This window comes from Dermacentor silvarum, chromosome 7 (assembly GCF_013339745.2).
Source record: "Dermacentor silvarum isolate Dsil-2018 chromosome 7, BIME_Dsil_1.4, whole genome shotgun sequence".
In the NCBI taxonomy this organism is placed as follows: Eukaryota; Metazoa; Arthropoda; class Arachnida; order Ixodida; family Ixodidae; genus Dermacentor; species Dermacentor silvarum.
Window position 1 is genome coordinate 174373691 of NC_051160.1, and position 18879 is coordinate 174392569.

Consider the following 18879-nt stretch of genomic DNA (forward strand, 5'->3'; position numbering starts at 1 on the left):
GTACCAGAGGCGACGCGGGCGAACCGCCCGCCACCGACGACAACCCGGCGCAGCCCCCCGGAGCTTCGCCACCGGCCACAACCGAGCTAGTGGTGACGGCGCTCGCCTCGGCACTTCGCTCCCTCCTCGAGCTGGCCCCCGCCGACTCGCTGGCGCGTCACATGTGTGTGGCGGCACTGGCAATGCATGACGCCCTGGTTCAGCATGGCTAGTACGCCCAGGGAACAGCGGCCGCGCATCGTTCAGTGGAACGTGCGTTCGATGCGCCGCCGTCATCCTGAGCTCGCAGATGGGGCTCTCCTCGACGAGTGCGACGTTCTTGCTCTGCAGGAAACGTACGTGCGCGCGGCAGAGCTCAACCTGCCGGGCCTCGTGGCGTACCATAGCGCCACCAGCTGCCAGCAGGCGTCATGCACGGCTAGTCCGTGTGCTGATCCCTCACACCCGGCCGGCCGGTCGCGCGCATCACTCTACGTGCGTGCCGACCTCGCCCAGGCCGTGGTGGGCGTGGACGACTTGTCATGCGGGTTTTTCGAGTGCGTGGCGGTGACCGTGCGCGTGGGCCCCACCGACACAAGCGTTGCCAGTGTTTACGTTCGGCCCGGTAGGCGCTGGGACACTGAGCTCGTGGGCCGTCTGGCCGATCGTGTTGGTGGTGACTTGGTGATGTGCGGGGACTTCAACTCGCATCACACTGCGTGGGGCTCCAGCCGCGACGACGACAACGGCCGCCGATTGCTGGACGTGCTGCTGCGGGCTGGCCTGCTCGTCGCCAACATCGGTAGTGCCACGTTCGCTCGCCGCGGCTGTGCGGGGAGTGCGATAGATCTCTCGCTGGTGTCGGAGCGCTGCCACTACATCTGGCGGCGCAGCCCCGACATGCGGGGGTCTGACCACTACCCGATCTTCCTCGTGCCTCACACCGCCGCCCACCTCCCGACGAGAAGCTACAGTGTGGTGAATTGGCCGCGATTTCGGGAACTGTGTGCTACAGTGCCAGTCTCGGAGGGCGGCCTCTTCCGGCACATTGCCGAGTGTGCGCCCGCTGCGTGGTGCCTGCTGGTGTGCCCGTGCCGGAAATAAAGCAGCTCAACTTACGAGCTGCGCGTCGAAGGGCAGAACATAAGGCTATACGCTCCGGCAGGCGAGAGCACTGGACGGTGTATAACCGCTTGGACGCGGCCTGCCGTCGCCACGCGAGGCAACGCCGCAGCGCGAGCTGGTCCAGCCTGTGCTACTCGCTTGACGATGCGGGCGCTCGCTCGCGCCCGTGGCGCATCCTGGGCGCCATCCTGCGCCCCCGAGTGCCGCGCTGCCCCGCACTTTCCATCGCGGTGACACGCGGAATCACGAACGCGCAGCTCGCCGAGCTGCTCGCGACCACATTCTGCCCACCACCGGGGGTCTCAGCGAGGTCAACAGAGATCCTGCAGCCGCAGCACCACCCCCGGCGAGAGCTCATGGCCCCGCGGCGCTACTTTCCGACAGCCGGCACCCTGGCTGATGTTGACGCACTGTGCGCAGCTGACTTTTCCATCGGTGAGCTGCGCGCGGTGCTCGCGTCAAGGAGGCGCCGTTCTGCCCCTGGTTCCGACGGCATCACGTACCAGATGCTGCGGAACTTTGACAGCGGCCAGCTTCACCTCCTGCTGGACGCCTGCAACCAGGTCTGGCGGACTGGCCGCATCCCGAGGGAATGGAATGAGGCAGTGGTTGTGCCGTTACTCAAAAACGGCAAACCATCAAGCAACCCTGCCTCATACCGGCCGGTGTTGCTCACATCTGCCGCGGGCAAGGTGCTCGAGGCGATGGCGCTGCGGCGCCTCGAGTGGATAGCTGCGGCACTGGACATCTTGGCGGCCCAGCAGTCCGGTTTCCGTCGACTCCGAGCCGCCGCTGACTCCCTAGGGAGGCCGATGTCATCTCGTCACCCGAGGAGGCCAAGCACCGCGGCGACGCGAGCTACCTGATCCTCCTCGACGTGGTGAGCGCATTCGACCAGCTGCCGCACGACACCATCCTCGATGCGCTCAGTGCCATGGGAGTCACCGGGAGGATGCTCGACTATGTGGGGGAGTTCCTCAGTGGCCGTACGATGCGTGTGCGAGTGGGGGGAGTGCTCAGCAAGCCGCGTGCCGTCACAACTGGTGTGCCTCAGGGCAGTGTGCTGAGCCCGTTCCTGTTTAACCTCGCGCTCGCGCGCATCGGTGACTACATACCCCAGCTGCCGGCGTACGAGGTCCGCTTCGCGGTGTACGCGGACGACATCGCACTGTTCGCCTCGGGCCCCACGGGGAGGGGCTATGTGGTGCGCGAGTGTGTGCAGTCCGCGCTCGACGCGGTCGACGCGTACATCAGCGGCATCGGCCTCACCCTGTCGGCAGCAAAGACTGAGGCGCTCCTAGTGCACCCTCGCTACGGGGGCCGCCTTGAGATCCCGTGCCTCTCCCTCCGTGGCGCGGCTCTCCCGTGGCGAAGGCGAGTGCGCTACCTCGGCCTCCTCATCGACCACCGACTCAGCTGGCAGCCTGCGGTTGCTGCTCTTCGCAAGGGGTCCAGGCAGGTGGCGGGCGCGGCGCGCTCTCTCATGGCCCGCGGCCAGGGCTGCTCGCCGTCCCTCGCCCTGCGGATGTACAACGCGGTGGCCTCGGCGAGAGTCCTGTACGGCCTGCCACTTGCTGAGCTTCACCCATCGAAGTGGAGGGCACTGGACGCGGATAATCGAGTCGTCGTCAGACAGCTCCTGTGCCTTCCATACTCGTCGCAAGGTGGCGCCACTCTTGCCGAGGCGGGCGAGACCCCCGTCTCTCTGCGTGCAGAGGGGAGGGCGCTCAACCACATCGAGCGCATGCACCGATCGCCGCATGGGCGGCTGCTGGTGCACCGACTTCACTCCCTTACCCAACTCCTGCATGGGGCGACGCGTCGCCGAATTCACCACCTTGGTTGGCCCTGGCCCATCGTGTGCATGGCACCCGCCCCCTCCGCATCGCCGTCGCCGCCTCGACATCCGCACCACCGTGCCTGGCGTGCGAGATAAGCGCAACACCGCCGCCTGTGCCCTGCGACAGGAGACGGCTGCCGTCATCGATGAGCATCTCGCCGGCCGTGTGCTTGTTTACACGGACGGCTCGGTGCTGCGGGACGGCGCGGCTTCGGCTGCCTGTGTCGCCCCTGAGCTCTCGGTTCAAATGCAGTGCCGCGTGTTGTCCGCTGTCTCGTCCACGCATGCCGAGCTTGCAGCCATCCATCTGGCGGCCGAGCTGCTGTATCGGAAGCGGGTCTCACGAGCGGCCATCCTCACCGACTCAAGGGCGGCCCTCTCCATGCTGGCCAGAGATGACCACGGCTCCCCCATGATCCAGCAGCTCCATCGTAAGCTGGACGGCGTATGCGAGCTGGGATGCGACCTCGTCTTCCAGTGGGTACATTCCCATGTTGGCCTGCACGGAAACGAGGAAGCGGACCGGCTCGCAATGGAGGCCCATACCGCGGCGATGCCCAGGTCGCTCGCGGTGACGGCCTTCGACGTTGCCCACCACTCCGTGGCCGGCTACCTGCAGACACGCCACCCGGATCCTCGCGTCGCCGGCGGCAGTCCCCCTAAGCTGCTGCCACGCAGGGGCTTGAGCCGACATGATCGTGCTCTGCTCCTGCGTCTCCGCATCGGCTGCTGCCGTACCGCGGACAGAATGAACCGGTTGACGGGTTGCGGTTCGCGGCTCTGCGGTGGATGCGCCGACGTTGAGACGCTCGACCATGTGCTTTTACGTTGCCCCGCGCAAGCGATCGAGCGTGCCGTGCTCGTCGCTGCCTACCGTCGCCTGGGGCTGCCGTGCGACACCACGCAGGGGCTCTTGTTTCCGGCGGTATCTTCCTCCATCGCCAGGCGCGCCTTCTCGGCGCTACTGGACTTCTTGGAGGACATCAACCTGTGCTCGCGACTGTGAGTCGTGCCACCTTCGCTTTCATGACTTACCGCTCGGCCTTATTTTTCTCTCTTTCTATACTGCACCCACTCTCTACTATCTCCCCTCACCCCCTACCCGTACAGCGCTGTTGAGGTGCCCTCTCGCGAGAGGCAGTTACGGCGCTGTACTTATTCTCTTCTCTTCACTTTAAGAACCACTAAGAAAGGCCAGTACGCCAACGAATCGGTAACCACAGCCCGCTAGTCGGTCGGCCATTGTCTCCTTTCTCGTCGAAGCGTTCCCCGCCGTTCGCTCGCTTCATCGTGCGCGCCTGCGTTCGCTTGCCTGGGGAAGTGCTTATATCTAATACAAGACCACCGTCATTTCTCCGTTCAATCCTTCGAGTGGTAGTAAGTTTTTTCAAGTTCAAGGAACGCCAACTGTGTTTTGCCAGTGAACGACTGCTTAAGCCTACTCTGCGGAACAGGGGCGGATCCAGGTTTTTTCTGAGGGGGGGGGGGGGGCAGCTTTTGCCAATGATGATGATGATAGTAGCCTTTCTTATTTACCGAAATTCATCGTTTCTGCTCACGATAAACCCGCGTTTTATACAGTTGAGCAACACCTGTAGTCCACCGTGGTGGCTCAGTCAGCGCAGGCGTTGCGCTGCTGAGCACGAGATCGCGGGATCGAATCCCGGCCGCGGCGGCCGCATTTCGATGGAGGCGAAATGCAAAAATGCCCGTGTGCTTGCGTTGTAGTGCACGTTAAAGAACCCCAGGTGGTCAAAATTAATCCGGGGCCTTCCACTACGGCGTGCCTCATAATCAGAACTGGTTTTGGCACGTAAAACCCCAGAAAGAGGAAGAAGCCCTATAGCGAAGCCAGGTATCGGTTTCTCCGAGCTTATAAGAAAAGTTCGTATGTTATCCAATACAGCCATGTGCTTGGCGGCTGTGCCTGATAATACAGTGTGTTCAAAACTAAGCTTTATGGTTTTCTTAAAATTAGGCACTGGGAGGCACGCTAAGACCACCTGTGTAAATAAGTTAGGCGGCCAGGGGGGCACAACGTGAGACGATAATTATCGCTGTGAGCAGCCCAATTAACTAAAATTTAAAATTTTTTTTTGTCGACTGCAATAAGTGGGTATGTTTGTGTAGAAAACGTGGAGACAGTCGTGTTTCTACACAGCATCAGTCGGAATTATTCTAGCGTGTTCGTGCTCCGAGATATCCGACTCCAAATTTCAATTGTCGCACTGCGCAGAGTTATCGCGTCAACGCGAGAGAGGTTTATGTTTTGCGTTGCTGTGGAAGGGAGGCATTTTGAACATTTTTAGGGCATTGACATCTTGTTGAGTGAAGTGTTGTCATGAGATTTGTGCATGACAACACCAAACTTAAAGCGGCAGTATGAAATATTCGTTAGCATAGCTAAAAAGGTTTCTGCTGTTGATGGTGCAGCTGTTTTATTTATTTGTCCATACTGTGAGCCCTTTTCGGGCTGTTACAGGGTGGCAAATACAATCTTATAACAAAACAGTTACATGCGCAAAAATAATTCATCAGTAATTATCTGTTAATATAGCAATTGCATACAAGGCACATATAAGTACAAGGTATATATACACTTACGATTAGTAAAACAACCTTTCCAAATTTCTTTCAAAGGAAACGACAGAGTCAACATTTTCAAAAACCTCGGAATCAAGTTTGTTCCAGTCAACAATTGTTTTAACCAAAATAGAATGCTTAAAGACATCAACTCTGGAGGAGTAAGGCATCAAAGCATAGCTGTGATTAATCCTTGGCGATATTCTGCCAGGAGGTCGCAAGTACAGGCTGGCATCCACGTTTAGGCTTCGTGTTTGTAATTGGCACATAAATTTTAATCTAGCAACCCTTCGGCGCTCTGCAATTCCCGGAAGGTTAGCCCTATCAAGTAACTCTAACTGAGTGCGTTCGATTGTAGCAGGAAAAGACAAACGTGGCAGCAAGACGCTGCACTTTTTATAGTTTATTAATGAGGTATTGCTGGTATGGGTCCCAGACTATACTTGCGTACTCAAGACTAGAGCGAACAATTGCCCGGTATGCACTTAGTTTTACATCATAACTGGCAAAATTCAATTTCCTTTTTAAAAAGCCGAGCTTTCGCTGTGCAAATCCAGAAGTTATCGCCAGGTGACGGTTCCATTTTAAATCATGTGTTATAGTTATTCCAAGATGTTTCATTTCTTTTGTATGTTTTATTATATCGCCTCCAATACCATAAGAAAAAAAGCGAGGGTAGTTTCTTACTTGATACAGTCATGCAAGCAGACTTCTTAAAGTTAATTTGCATATCCCACTATGTACACCAGTCATTAATAATCTGCAATGACTCAGTCAATAAAATTTGGTCACTTGCACTTTTTACCCGGCAGAACACCAAACAGTCATTTGCAAATAGTCGTACTTCAATCAGTTGGTTAATGTTCATGGCTATATCATTAATGTATATCAGAAACAATACCGGCCCCAAGAGCGACTCCTGAGGAACGCCGAACGTAACCGGCATTGTTGACGACTGCTCATTAGAAATTTCTACGAACTGTTGTCGATTCTTTAAATAAGCCTGAAACCATCGTACTATTTTTGGACTAAGACCAGTGTCATGAAGCTTACGCACAAGTTTTGCATGGCAAACCCTGTGAAATGCCTTAGAAAAATCTAAGGCTATGACATGTATGTTTTCTTTGTTGTTTATGGCTAACGCAAAGTATTGAACTGTCGCGAACAACTGGGTCACGGGGGAGAGGCGCCTACGAAATCCAGGTTGTTTAGCATAAAATATTTTTTTCGTTTCTATGTAATCTGTTATATACTTGGAGAGGAGGTGTTCCAACAATTTACAAACAGTGCATGTAATAGAAATAGGATGGTAATTGTTCACGTTGAATCTATCTGTCTCCTTCTTTGAAGATCGGCACTGTCGTGCCCATTAGCCAGTCATCAGGTAAAGTACCGGTGTCTAATGATGCCCTAAAATTTGTACTAGCAATTCTGCAACCCTGTCACTATAGCGTTTCAGAAATTCATTTGGTATGTCATCTGGCCCTGATGACTTCTCACAATTCAGTTTCAATAGGAGCTCTAATATTCCTTCCTTCGAAATTTGAATTTCGTTTACGGAGGTGTCCCGTGATTCCCGTATCGGGGGGTCGATTTGACCAGGCAAGAACACTGAGCAGAAGAAATGATTGAATTCCTTTGCCATGAGGTCGGGCTTGCTGCAAATGCTATCATTCACGCGAACTGCAGTTATTGCTTGTTTTGAACCGGTCAGGTATCTCCAGAATCTGTCCGGACTATTTAGCATGTACTTGGTCAAAGTAGTTGAAAATAAAGTTGTCCTGGCTGTCTTTAATTCTTTACGAACCTTCGCGCTAAGAACAGATATCGTATCAGGGCTTCTTGGCGTTGCCTGCCGGGCGCGCCGTAGTCGGCGTTTTAAACGAATAATGGTTCTAGTGATCCACGGGTTTGCCTTTTTTACGCGTTTCCGTCTGACAGGTACGAACTGTGATATACAATCTGCAACTGTGGATTTAAAATATGTTCAAAGACACTGTACATCATTTTCCTGCGGTATCGTGTCAAGAGCTATCTCTAGATGATCGAGGATTGCTGTGTCATCTGCCCTTCGAAAATTTAGCAGAGGTGTGTTACAATGTTTGGCAAAACCCTTATCGTCTATCCTAAGGGTGGCTGCTATGGCTTTATGGTCCGATATTCCATTTCCCACATCCATTTGGCAATTAAAGCTGGCATCCTATAAGAATACCAGATCAAGAATCGAATGGCATTGGCCCTGTATTCGCGTGGGTTCATTTACCACTTGAATTAGACTATGTTTTGCCATTATTTCCAACATACAGTCCTCGTGTAGCCTATCGACAGTACGTGATATGCTTGCGTTCCAGTCAACACCAGGTAGGTTTAAAATCACCCATTAGTATTAACCTACTACGTTTGTTAGTTATGCTTACAATGTAATCATCAAGCTTCTGAAGAAACTCTGAAGAAACACCAATTATTAAAACGTATCTATACATGAATAATTTGCACCATATTCTCTCGTGATCATCAATGACGGGAAGTGGTTTGTACTTAATTGAGTTCTTTAGTAACAAGGCAACGCCACCGCCCCTTGTTGTCCTGTCATTACGTATGACATGAAAAGAATTAGGAAAAACTTCTTCATTTTTAATGTCGAGTTGTAACCACGTTTCCGTGATACCAACCTCGTGAGGGCCATGTATTAAAGTTAAGCTTTCGAATGGTTCGTGCTTATTAACGATGCTTTGCGCATTTATGTTTAGTAGCCTTATTTCTTCAGGCTTCTGTGTTCACGAACACTCATGCGGCCCAGATTGGCGGTTAGTGCGTGCTTCGGTCCGTCTATTTGCCGTCAAGTCCCATGTATACGCAACGTCGCCGATAAAGAGTTTATCATGCACGAGTTTTACCCTTGCGCCAGACTGCCGATCAGACTGCGCTGAACGCCAAAATAGCCTTCGTTTTTGCACTGTTTCTTTTGAGTAGTCCTCAGATAGTGTTATCTTCGTACTCTTAAGTTTTTTGCAGTTCTTAAAGATGGCCATTTTCTCATTGTAGTTATATAGCTTCAGGATAACGGGTCTCTCTCGGTTTGCCTTCTTTTGGCCGAGCCTATGAATCCTTTCCACTGAGGACACTGAAAAACCAAGGTGGTCACCAAACACACCCTTAATTACTTTGTCTTCTATGTCTTTGTGCGTCTCATTTGGGCTCTCCGGTACACCAAAAACCATAATATTATTGCGTCTAGCTCTATCCTCTAAGTCCTTAATTCTTTGCTGCTGTAATCTGATAGTGCCCTCAAGATCGCGCACATTGCCTTCAAGTGCAAGTAGCTTAGTGCAGGACTGCGCCACCATATCTAGTTTTTCCTCAAAGCGTACAAGTCTATCATCTATCAATACCTGCTTGTCCAAGATAAGTTGAAGCATATCCTCAGTTAAGGGGCAAATTTCGGTGTATTTCATTGGGCATTTCATTTTTTGCTTTTGATTTCAATAAAACTTACAATACTTGGAAATCAGCAGTCACTTTATTTGCGTAGCCCAGGCAAGGACCATGCCCGGTCGTCTAGTCACCATTACGCACGCGCACTGCCCTCCGGCTTCTCCGCGCGCGGCATTATCTCGGCATGGCGCGCTGCCACCATCTTTACAGGCAGCGTGGTCGCGTGTTGCGACAGCGGTTACGGGTTCTTCGATTTTTTTTATTTCGCCAGCCGTGTGGGGAAGGGGGACAGTTATTATCTTTGCCAATGCCTCCGCCGCATTGTCAGACTAAACGCCGCACCCAACAGCCGCGTCACATCAGGGAGGAGCTTTGCGCCGATCCCCACTCTCTTGCATGCGTAATCATGCGAACGACAATGAAAATTTGGAGTTGATTATCTCGGAGCATAGACATGCTAGAAGAATTCTTCCAAGTGAAACTGTGTAGAATGCGACTGCCTCCAACTTTTTAATACATACACACTTACTGCAGTCAATAAAAAGTTAATTATTCAATGTTAGTTAATTCGGCTGCTGACAGCGATAATTGTAATCTCACTTTGTGTCCCCCTGGCCTCATAACCTATTTGCGCAGGTGGTCTTCACTTGCCTCCCAGTGCCTAACTTTAAGAAAACCATAAAGCTTAATTTTGAACACCCGGTATATCTAGCCTGTATTGTTTCTTAAAATAAAATTTGGGATGATCTGTCCCAGGTTCGTTATAAATGCGTAAGCACGGGTCCATCTTTGGAGTTCTCTTGGGACACCTTGATTTCCTTAAAAAGATTCTTTGTGTTCGGCTGAGACACCTTCGTTTGCTTTGGAGGACTAATTCCCATATTGTCAAACAGCCCTCGACTCGATTATCTTACTCCCCTCCACTTTGTTGAGCGCAGCGCCGCCTCTCGAGTGATAGAGACGCGACAATTCTCAAGAATTCCCGTGAATGATCATGAAGCTCAGCGACCACTTCTGTGGAGGGATGGCGGTGCTATCTTCTCACTTGAGTCGAGGTGTTGTGTTGACTAGAGGAAAGTTCTTGAATACGGGCGTAACGCTCCGCTCCAACGCGGGAACCACTACGCTGGTTGCTTACGATATGCGAATCACCGCGTATGAAGACTCATGACGCCACCTACAAGAAGAACGATGTGGTGTAGTAGCCGAGAGCGCGAGCCAGCGTCTTCATGTTTTGTTTCCCAGGTGACGTCATCCTTTTACACAAGGCGCGCATCTGCTCCCGTTTCTCTAACCACGCGACACCATCCTAGGCCAACGTGCTGGCGTTGCCCGATGACGTAACGCTCCCCCACTTCGCAGCCGCTGCTCGAGGCTTCGCCCCGCTCCGCGAGAACGGCCACTCAGAAAAACGGATTCGGCGGCTTTGTGCCTCTTATGCTTAATGTACAATAAAACTGCGAAGTTACAATGAAAAACTTGTAGCGTACGAACGTTACTGTGCTCGTACTGGATATTGTTAACGTGTAACTGTGATCACAATGAGCGCTACAGTTAAAAAAAAGTTGGCTATGCGTAGTTCTTAGTTGAGCTGTTAGTTGTTATTATTTATATATTCCGTCGTCCACCGCGGCGGCGGTGGACGACGGAACTGCGGCGTTACGGGGCCCTGGCGTGAGCGCGGAGGGGGGTCTTGACGACGGGCGACGGTGGCGTAGGTCATCGCTTGCGGCTGTGGTTGAGGCGATGCCGGAACTTCTGGCACTTCCAGTGATCGCTGAACCTCTTATTTAACTATGTCAGCAATCGAAGTCACCTGAGGCTGCGACCTTGGGAATAATTTCTGCAGCTCTTCCCGTACAACCGCTCTGATCGTCTCGCGCAGGTCGTCGGCGCCTAGTGCTTGAGCATCGGCGTAGTTGGTCAGGGCACGGCGGTTGTATTGCCTGGCACGCATTTCAAGCGTCTTCTCGATTGTTGTAGCCTCCGAAACAAATTCTGCGACAGTCTTCGGCGGGTTGCGCATCAATCCGGCGAATAGTTGCTCTTTGACACCCCGCATCAAGAACCGAACTTTCTTTTCTTCCGACATGTCGGGGTCGGCGTGGCGGAAGAGGGGAGTCATCTTCTCCGTGAAGATCGCAATGTTCTCGTTCCGCAATTACACTCTGGTTTCTAATAGAACTTCGGCCCTCTCCTTTCGTACGACATTCGTGAAGGTCCTCACGAAGTTCTCACGAAATAGGTCCCACGTCACCAGGGTGGTCTCTGTTCTCAAACCAGGTCCGAGCAGCGTCATCCAACGAAAAATAGACATGGCGCAGCTTGTCGTCGTCGCTCGATTTGTTGAACGTCGCGGTCCGCTCGTATGTCTCCAGCCAGGTTTCAGGGTCTTCAGCCGATGATCCACGAAAGGTCGGTGACTCCCGAGGTTGTTGCAGCAGGATGGGGGACGCTGGTCCTGCCATTCTGGTCGTTGAATTGGCCTTGACTGCTGTGGTCTTTTCGGGAAGAAGTCCGTACTCTGCCAGAAGTCCTTACTGCCTACGGCTAGCTCGCTGGTCCTTGGCGACGTTGGCGTTGTTCTTTGTTTTGGACTTGGATCGCGGCTTTGCGGGGGCGTTCGGTGCATGAATGAACTAGCCCCTCCACCAGATGTCACGTAGTAGTGACGCTGAAGAAAACAGTCGTAAAACTGTGTATGACGAAACTGATTCTTTATTGGGCGAACCTGTGCCCACAAAAGCAAGCTACACTCGAAGCACAACGATAGCGGCGAACACAGTCGGCGATCGTCGAAAATCTGATCAGCGGCGAAACGCGTCGGCTTTTATACCTGAGTCATCGAAGGTTCCAGATTAATCCCTGATGCCCGTGGGTCTTCCAGAAAGTTCTAGACAATTCGCGTCGGTCATACAATCAGATAACATAAGCGTCGGTGAAAACAGGCAACGGAAAGAAGCATCGATAACGTTCTAGAAACTTCCGATACAGGCGCGTCCTGCGCCAAGCGATAACGTTTAACATTTGTTAGCCGATGGAAAGCGGCCACCGGTGAAAGATAAACATGTATACGTGTCAATATGAACACTTCAGCTAGAGATGTCTTTCATTAAGCAGGTTGGTCGCAGAACCGATGACAGCCAATGAGGCCACCGATGACACCCCAATGGGGAACTAAGTTGACCAGGCGCTCGCGCGGACATCGGCGTGCTTGGCAAAAGGGACGTACCTTCGTTCATTCGACGCCACCGACGGGACAAGTAAGGCACGGCCGGCGCCAGGAGGTCCAATGTGTTCATGAGAAAAAATAACTACGGCAACTTCGCGACACCACACCCCTACGAAATACAACTAAATTTGTGAGCGAGCTAGCTTTGCTTCTACATGGCTGATACCACTGGTACTCGCGAAAAGTAATTTTGAAGAATGCTGATGGCCATATGTTTTTGCGACAGGGCTATCCCCCTGTCAGCGAGGGGGCGATGCAGAAATCTGAGGCGGGGGGAGGGGGGGGGGGTCAGGACATCCGGACATCCCCTCTGGATCCGCGCCTGCTGCGGAATACGATGCCTGGAATTGTATGGGAGCATCTCGACCCAGTGACGCTGTCGCGCCTCGGCATCGACCTCATACGGGAAGAATTGTCGCGTCACCAGTTGGACATCTACGGTTCGAAAGAGGACCTACTTCAGCGATTGGAAGCCGACATTCGGCAGAAACGTGAGGTTACCCCTCCAGCGGAGTCCAAAGCGTCGGATTCGACCAAGGCACGAACTTTGACGCTTGACCAAGCCACACTACAAAGTCTTGCCTTGCTGTTTCAGCAGCTACGTCGCCCTGAAGCAACGGCGACTGCACTACCGGATTTGTCATCTTCCATCCTGCAGTTTGGCGGCTCTCACAGCCACAGTGCTAATGTATGGCTTCATGACGTGTGACGAGTGCAGCAGCGTTCTTCGTGGGACGATGCCACCACACGCCTGATAGCTGCTAGCAAGCTGAATGGTACTGCAGGAAACTGGTATCTCGCGTTTGGGAACCAGTACGCAACCTGGGCCACGTGGAGCGCGGCCCTCAAGGACACTTTTTGCACAGAATTGTCACTAATCGAATGGTAAGAGCGAGTTATGAAAGTATCCCAGACACCATCCGAAAGCTTGCTCCAGTATGCCTTTGCCAAGTTGAGAGTAATTGAGCGTTGCCCCGTCAAGCTCTCCGATGTCCAAAAGATCGATCTCCGATGTCCAAAGTAGATCTCCGATGTCCAAAGTAGCTTTGCCGCACTCTGTCCAATGTTCGCGTGAAGCCTAAGTGACCAAAAGTCACCTTGTTGTGACAGGCTTGAAGTACTTCCGTAGGCAGAGCTTCAGGATTGACGAGCAGATAGGGGGACCCGGTCAAAGAAAAGTTTCTTATGTAAGGGACTTTGGCCCATAAACAAAACCAGGACAATTCTCTTGCAAAAACTCTAGGTGCTTTCGCAGATCTTCCCTCTAAGTAACTGATTAGACCAAGCAACCCAGGGTCGTCCCGTTGTTTTTGAGCGATGGCGGATCTGTCCAGAACACAAAGAAATGCTGTTTCATCTCCTTCGAGTGAACAAGCCGACTCTATCGGTGATCGAGACAGGCAGTCAGCGTCCGTATGTCGCTTCCCCGACTTCAACATGACTGGCATTTCAAACTCCTGCAGCCTTAGGCTCCAGCGCGCCAATCGTCCAGAAGGATCTTTAAGGTTCGTCAACCAACACAGTGAATGGTGGTCGCTAAGAACTTTGAAAGGGCAGCCATACAAATATGGGTGAAATTTCATAACCGTTCATACCACGGCGAGGCATTCTTTCTCAGTTGTGGAATAATATGCCTCTGTGTGGGAGAGCGTTCTGCTTGCGTAGGCAATCGCTCTTTCCGTGTCCTCTTGCCGCTGCACAAGAACAGCTCCCAAGCCAACATTGCTGGCATCCGTGTAGAGCAATGTAGGAGGGTTCTCCTCAAAGTGGGCATGCACTGGAGGTGGCTGGAGACGTTGCCGCAAGAAGTTAAATGCACCTTGCTCTTCGTCGCCCCAAACAAAAGCAAGATCGTCTCTCGTGAGGCGAGTTAACGGCGACGCAATGTGCGCAAAATCTGCAATAAATCGCGGGTAATAGGCGCAGAGGCCGATGAAGCGCCTGACTGCCTTTTTATGGTATGGTACGGGAAGCTGTGCGACTGCAGCAATTTTTTCAGGATCCGGGCAGACACTGGCGTGGCTGACGACGTCACCAAGAAACTGTAGTTCCGCAAAGCCAAAGTGGCACTTCTCTGGCTTTAGGGTGAACAGGCCAGGGTGAGTGTGAGGCTAGGTCAGGGTGGGGCCTTCAGGTCAGAACCACTTCAAGCCGTTCGAGGTATTCAAACGTTGCGGAGAACACGATGACGTCGTTGAGGTACACTAAGCAGGTTTTCTACTTAAGATCCGAAAGCACAGTATCCATGAGGCGTTGGAACGTAGCAAGGGCAGAGCAAGAAGCCGAAAGGCAAAAGTTTAAATTCGTATAGGCCGTCTGGCGTCACAAAAGCAGTTTTTTTACGGTCTCTCCGGTCTACCTCAATTTGCCAATATCCGCTTTTTAAGTCCATTGAAGAGAAGTAACGTGCGTGTCGAAGCCTGTCGAGGGAATCGTCGATACGGAGAAGCGAGTACACGTCTTTCTTCGTCACCTGCTTTAGTTTTCGGTAGTCCACACAGAAACGCAAGTTGCCGTCTTTTTTCTTGACTACAACCACAGGGAATGCCCATGGTCTCGTTGATTGTTGGATTACGTCGTCTTCAAGCATTTTTGTCACCTGTTGTTGTATGGCTTCACGTTCTTTGGGAGCCACACGATAAGGATCTTGGTTAATTCGTCTTGCCGTATCCTCTGTAATTATTCGGTGCTTTGTTAAAGGCGTCCGACCAACTCTTGACGCCGGCGCAAAGCAGTCGTTGAACTTGGCCAATAGCGTAAGAAGCCGTTCTCGTTCGTGCTGCGGCAAAACAGTGCTGACGTCAAGAGCAGGAGCTAGGTTTTGTGTAGGCGCTTCTTCGAGTAGTGAACAGTAGAGATGGGCAAAACGGCTCACTTCAGTGAGCGGCTCGGAGCGGCTCTGCTCACTGAAATGAACCGGTTCATTTGAACGGCTCACCAGTTCACTTTAACGTGTAACCTGCGTATGCATGTTCCATAGTTATCTGGCTTGAAAGAAAAACGATATATGCATAATTTAATAACCGTGTTATAGGTATTTTCGCTATATTTAGAGAACATATGTACATATATTAAAAGCGTGAAATTTAGTTGTAATGACTTTCTTTTCATATATTGGTAATAAAATGCTTATGATACTGAACATGCAGAATGCGATGTACTTTTTTCAGAAAAAGAATATGTAGCTTATTTGTTTATTTTTATTTATTTATTTATTTATTTATTTATTTATTTATTTATTTATTTATTTATTTATTTATTTATACATACTGCAGCCCAATTGGGTTTTCGCAGGAGTGGGAGTGTACATTAGATACAACATCAAAACAATCGTCTGCACAAGTCAACTTCAACACCTTGAAAATCAGCATTGTTACAAAATGAAACATACAAGTAACATAAACACAGCATGAATCAACCTAAGTGATATAAAGATTCCTCTAAAGGTAACGAACGACCTAGTTTCACCTGGCACTAAGTTCCATTTTTCAATCGTACGAGGAAAGAAACTGTACTTAATTAAGTTAGTGCGCGGTTGAAATGGTGCACGGTTGAGTTTGTGGCTATTCCTTGTAGGTTTCAATTTAGCAGGAGACAGATAGTTGTTCGTTAATGAGTAGCGTGGGGTTTTAATGAGAATATGCAACAATTTAAGACACTCACGATCGCGCCGCTCGGACAGAGGTTGTAGACCTAGCGCAACAAGGTGAGATGAGGGTGAGAAGTTCCAGTCATAACGGCGGTATATGAAACGGATTGCTTTCTTTTGAACTGATTCGAGAGTGTTAATGTCAGATACCTTATAAGGGTCCCAGATGGGGCAGCCATATTCGAGAATGGGTCGGATGAGCGATTTATATGTTAGCAGCTTTGTTTCACGTGGAGCTTTTCGCAATGTGCGATTTAAATAGCCTATTTTCTTTGATGATTTATTGCATATCTATTCAATATGCAGTGATTGCTTCATCTTACAACGAGTTCTTTCAGCCGGTGTTTTCTGTTCCGTCACAATCCAGTATTGAATCCATACTCCCTCCATTGCTTCGCTTGGAAGAGATGCCAGACGTTGAAGTCTCGTATGAGGGAATTGTAGTTCTTCTACTGAACATTGACGTCAAAAAATCATGATCTGAAACAATTCATGACTTTGCCAGCACATTAAACAATAAGAAACAGATAGATGCCATCTGTCTCGATCTGTCGAAAGCATTCGACAGAGTTCTACATGCAGAATTGATCGTAAAACTGACTGATATGAGAATAAACAGGAAAGTAGTAAAATGGATAACCGCGTACCTTCGGGGCAGAACCCAATATCTAGAAGTGGATCATATTAAATCAAAGCCGTTGAAGGTGACGTCAGGTGTCCCGCAGGGGTCTGTGTTAGGTCCTGCACTATTTTCAGTATATATAAATGACATTTCCTCTGAAACTGACGAAGGTATCACGGTGCGACTTTTCGCAGATGATTGCCTATTATACAAAGAAATTAATAGCGCAGAAGATCAGCAATTACTCAGTGACGCCTTAAAGCTATTGAAAAATGGTTTGACAAATGGAAAATGAAAATGAATGAGAGTAAAACTGTTGTATTGCGCATAACGAATAAAATAAATATTTTCGATTTTAATTACACTGTGAATTCTTCGGTGCTTGCCACGGTTGACTTGCTGAAATACTTAGGCATACAAATATCCGCGAATTTAAGCTGGGCAAATCATGTTATAAAAATATGCGAAACCGCGGAAAAGAAGCTTTGGTTCTTGCGACGGAAATTGCAGTTAGCCTCACAGTCTGTAAAACTAACAGCTTCTTTAACGTACGTTCGGCCCACGCTAGAATATGCCAGCATAATCTGGGACCCTTATCAGTCAGGGTTAATTGAGAGACTGGAAAGAGTTCAACGTCGAGCAGCAAGGTTTACCTTATCACGTTATTCTCGCACAGATTCTGTCTCCGAAATGCTCAGTTTGCTGAACTTGCCTACGCTCGCTGAACGCAGGCGCATAGCTAGATTAAAGTTCTTTTTTCGTCTCACTAAAAACACATTTAACATTAATAGTAATCAGTATTTAATAGCACGACAAGGTATAACACTACGGAACAGCAAAGATAACACTTTTCAAATACCTCAGATGCACATTAACGCTTACGCATTTTCTTTCTTTCCAAGAACCATTAAAGAATGGAATGAATTACCGGTGTTAACGCGGGAAAGCACCAATGCAGAAGAATTTGAGAAAAACTTAAAGCTACATTGAAGGATGCACGCATGTATATGTACTCTCCGCTTTGTGTGTGTGTGTGTGTTTGTGTAGATGTGCTCGTTTGTCCACACTGCATTTATAGTCGTGTATTATTGATCAGAGCATGTGCAGAATATTTCGCATATGTACGTTTATATTTTTTTTGGTTCACTTATTCATGTACTGCCTTATTCGTGTAGTGTACTAATTGGCGAAATTCTGCTATTGACCTGTTTTTATTTGTGCTCTATGTAATGTTAGAATTTTCATGTATTTCATGTATTCTACTAATTGTTGAAGTGCTGCTTTTGACCCACCCTGTAACGGCCGACAGGCCAACAGTATGAGTAAAAAAAAAATATGCCTTGACCACGACATGTTAGGTGTGAAGATGAGGCCAAGGTACGTATATTCGCACACCCGTGCAAGGGAAGAGCCATTAAACGAATAATTAAACAAAGAAATAGAGGTGCGCTTACTGAAGGATAAAGTGACTCTTTTTTAAAAGTTTATATTCACTTGCCATTTGTCGCACCACCTGCAAAATTGGGCAAATGAATCGTTAAGTGATATTTCATCAGCATTCGTATTAATTACGTTATAAAGCACGCAGTCGTCAGCATAAAGGCGTATTTTTGCGGATACACAGTTTGGCAAATCATTTATATATACTAAGAACAAAAGTGGCCCCAGGACTGAGCCCTGGGGAACTCCGGATGACACATTTACTATAGACGAGTTTGAGGAATTAAACGAGACATACTGGGAACGGTTATGTAAAAAGCTAGCGATCCAGTCAACTAAGGATGAGTTATTAAGTATAGCGCGAAGTTTATGGAGAAGTTTTGAATGTGTAACAGAGTCGAATGCCTTGGAAAAATCTATGAAAATGGCATAATTTGATTTCCACTGTACAGAGCGTGTGAAATGTCATGCGAAAATTCTACGAGCTGAGTTATAGTACTAAGTCCGTGACTAAAACTATGCTGGGCATCACTCAAAATTGTATTATTTTCAAGAAACTCCATAATATGCCTAAAGATTATATGTTCAAGAAGTTTACATGATTGAGACGTTAATGAGATGGGACGATAGTTTAATGGTGACTGTTTGTTGCCGGATTTATGCATTGGAAGAATTTTTGCCAATTTCCAAGCAAAGGAACTGTCGAGGTAGATAAAGACTTTTGAAAAATTACAGTCAAATACCGGCTAGTCCAAGCACAATATCTAACAAGAAAAACGTTGTTAATGCCATCAGGGCCACAAGATTTTTTATCATCTAAGAGCAGAATTAGATTCAAAACAGCTTCGTGAGACACGGTAATATCGCCAATTGAATAGTGTGAGTCATGAATGAATGAATGCAGGTATGTCGAGCTTATCAGTTGTGAATACTGATTGAAAATATTCGTTGAATGCGGTGGCGATAATTAAAGG

At 49.5% G+C, this 18879-nt stretch overlaps 1 protein-coding gene across 1 annotated transcript; it reads left to right on the forward strand.

The window, feature by feature from the left end:
- The first annotated feature begins 204 nt into the window (after positions 1 to 204).
- Positions 205 to 3950, forward strand: LOC119459352 (uncharacterized). Its single transcript, XM_037721156.1, has 4 exons — positions 205 to 1052; positions 1145 to 1867; positions 1909 to 2704; positions 2820 to 3950. Exons 1-4 carry the CDS (start codon positions 205 to 207, stop codon positions 3948 to 3950), a joined length of 3498 nt encoding a protein of 1165 aa, XP_037577084.1.
- The last annotated feature ends 14929 nt before the right edge of the window (positions 3951 to 18879 follow it).

What these genes read in the sequence shown, in the direction of transcription:
- LOC119459352 (XM_037721156.1), top strand. Translation starts at nt 205, where the DNA reads ATGGCTAGTACGCCCAGGGAACAGCGGCCGCGCATCGTTCAGTGGAAC. An exon ending in GACATCTTGGCGGCCCAGCA is followed by an intron (nt 1,868 to 1,908) that starts GTCCGGTTTCCG and finishes CTGACTCCCTAG; the next exon opens with GGAGGCCGATGTCATCTCGT. An exon ending in TTCACCCATCGAAGTGGAGG is followed by an intron (nt 2,705 to 2,819) that starts GCACTGGACGCG and finishes CTCTGCGTGCAG; the next exon opens with AGGGGAGGGCGCTCAACCAC.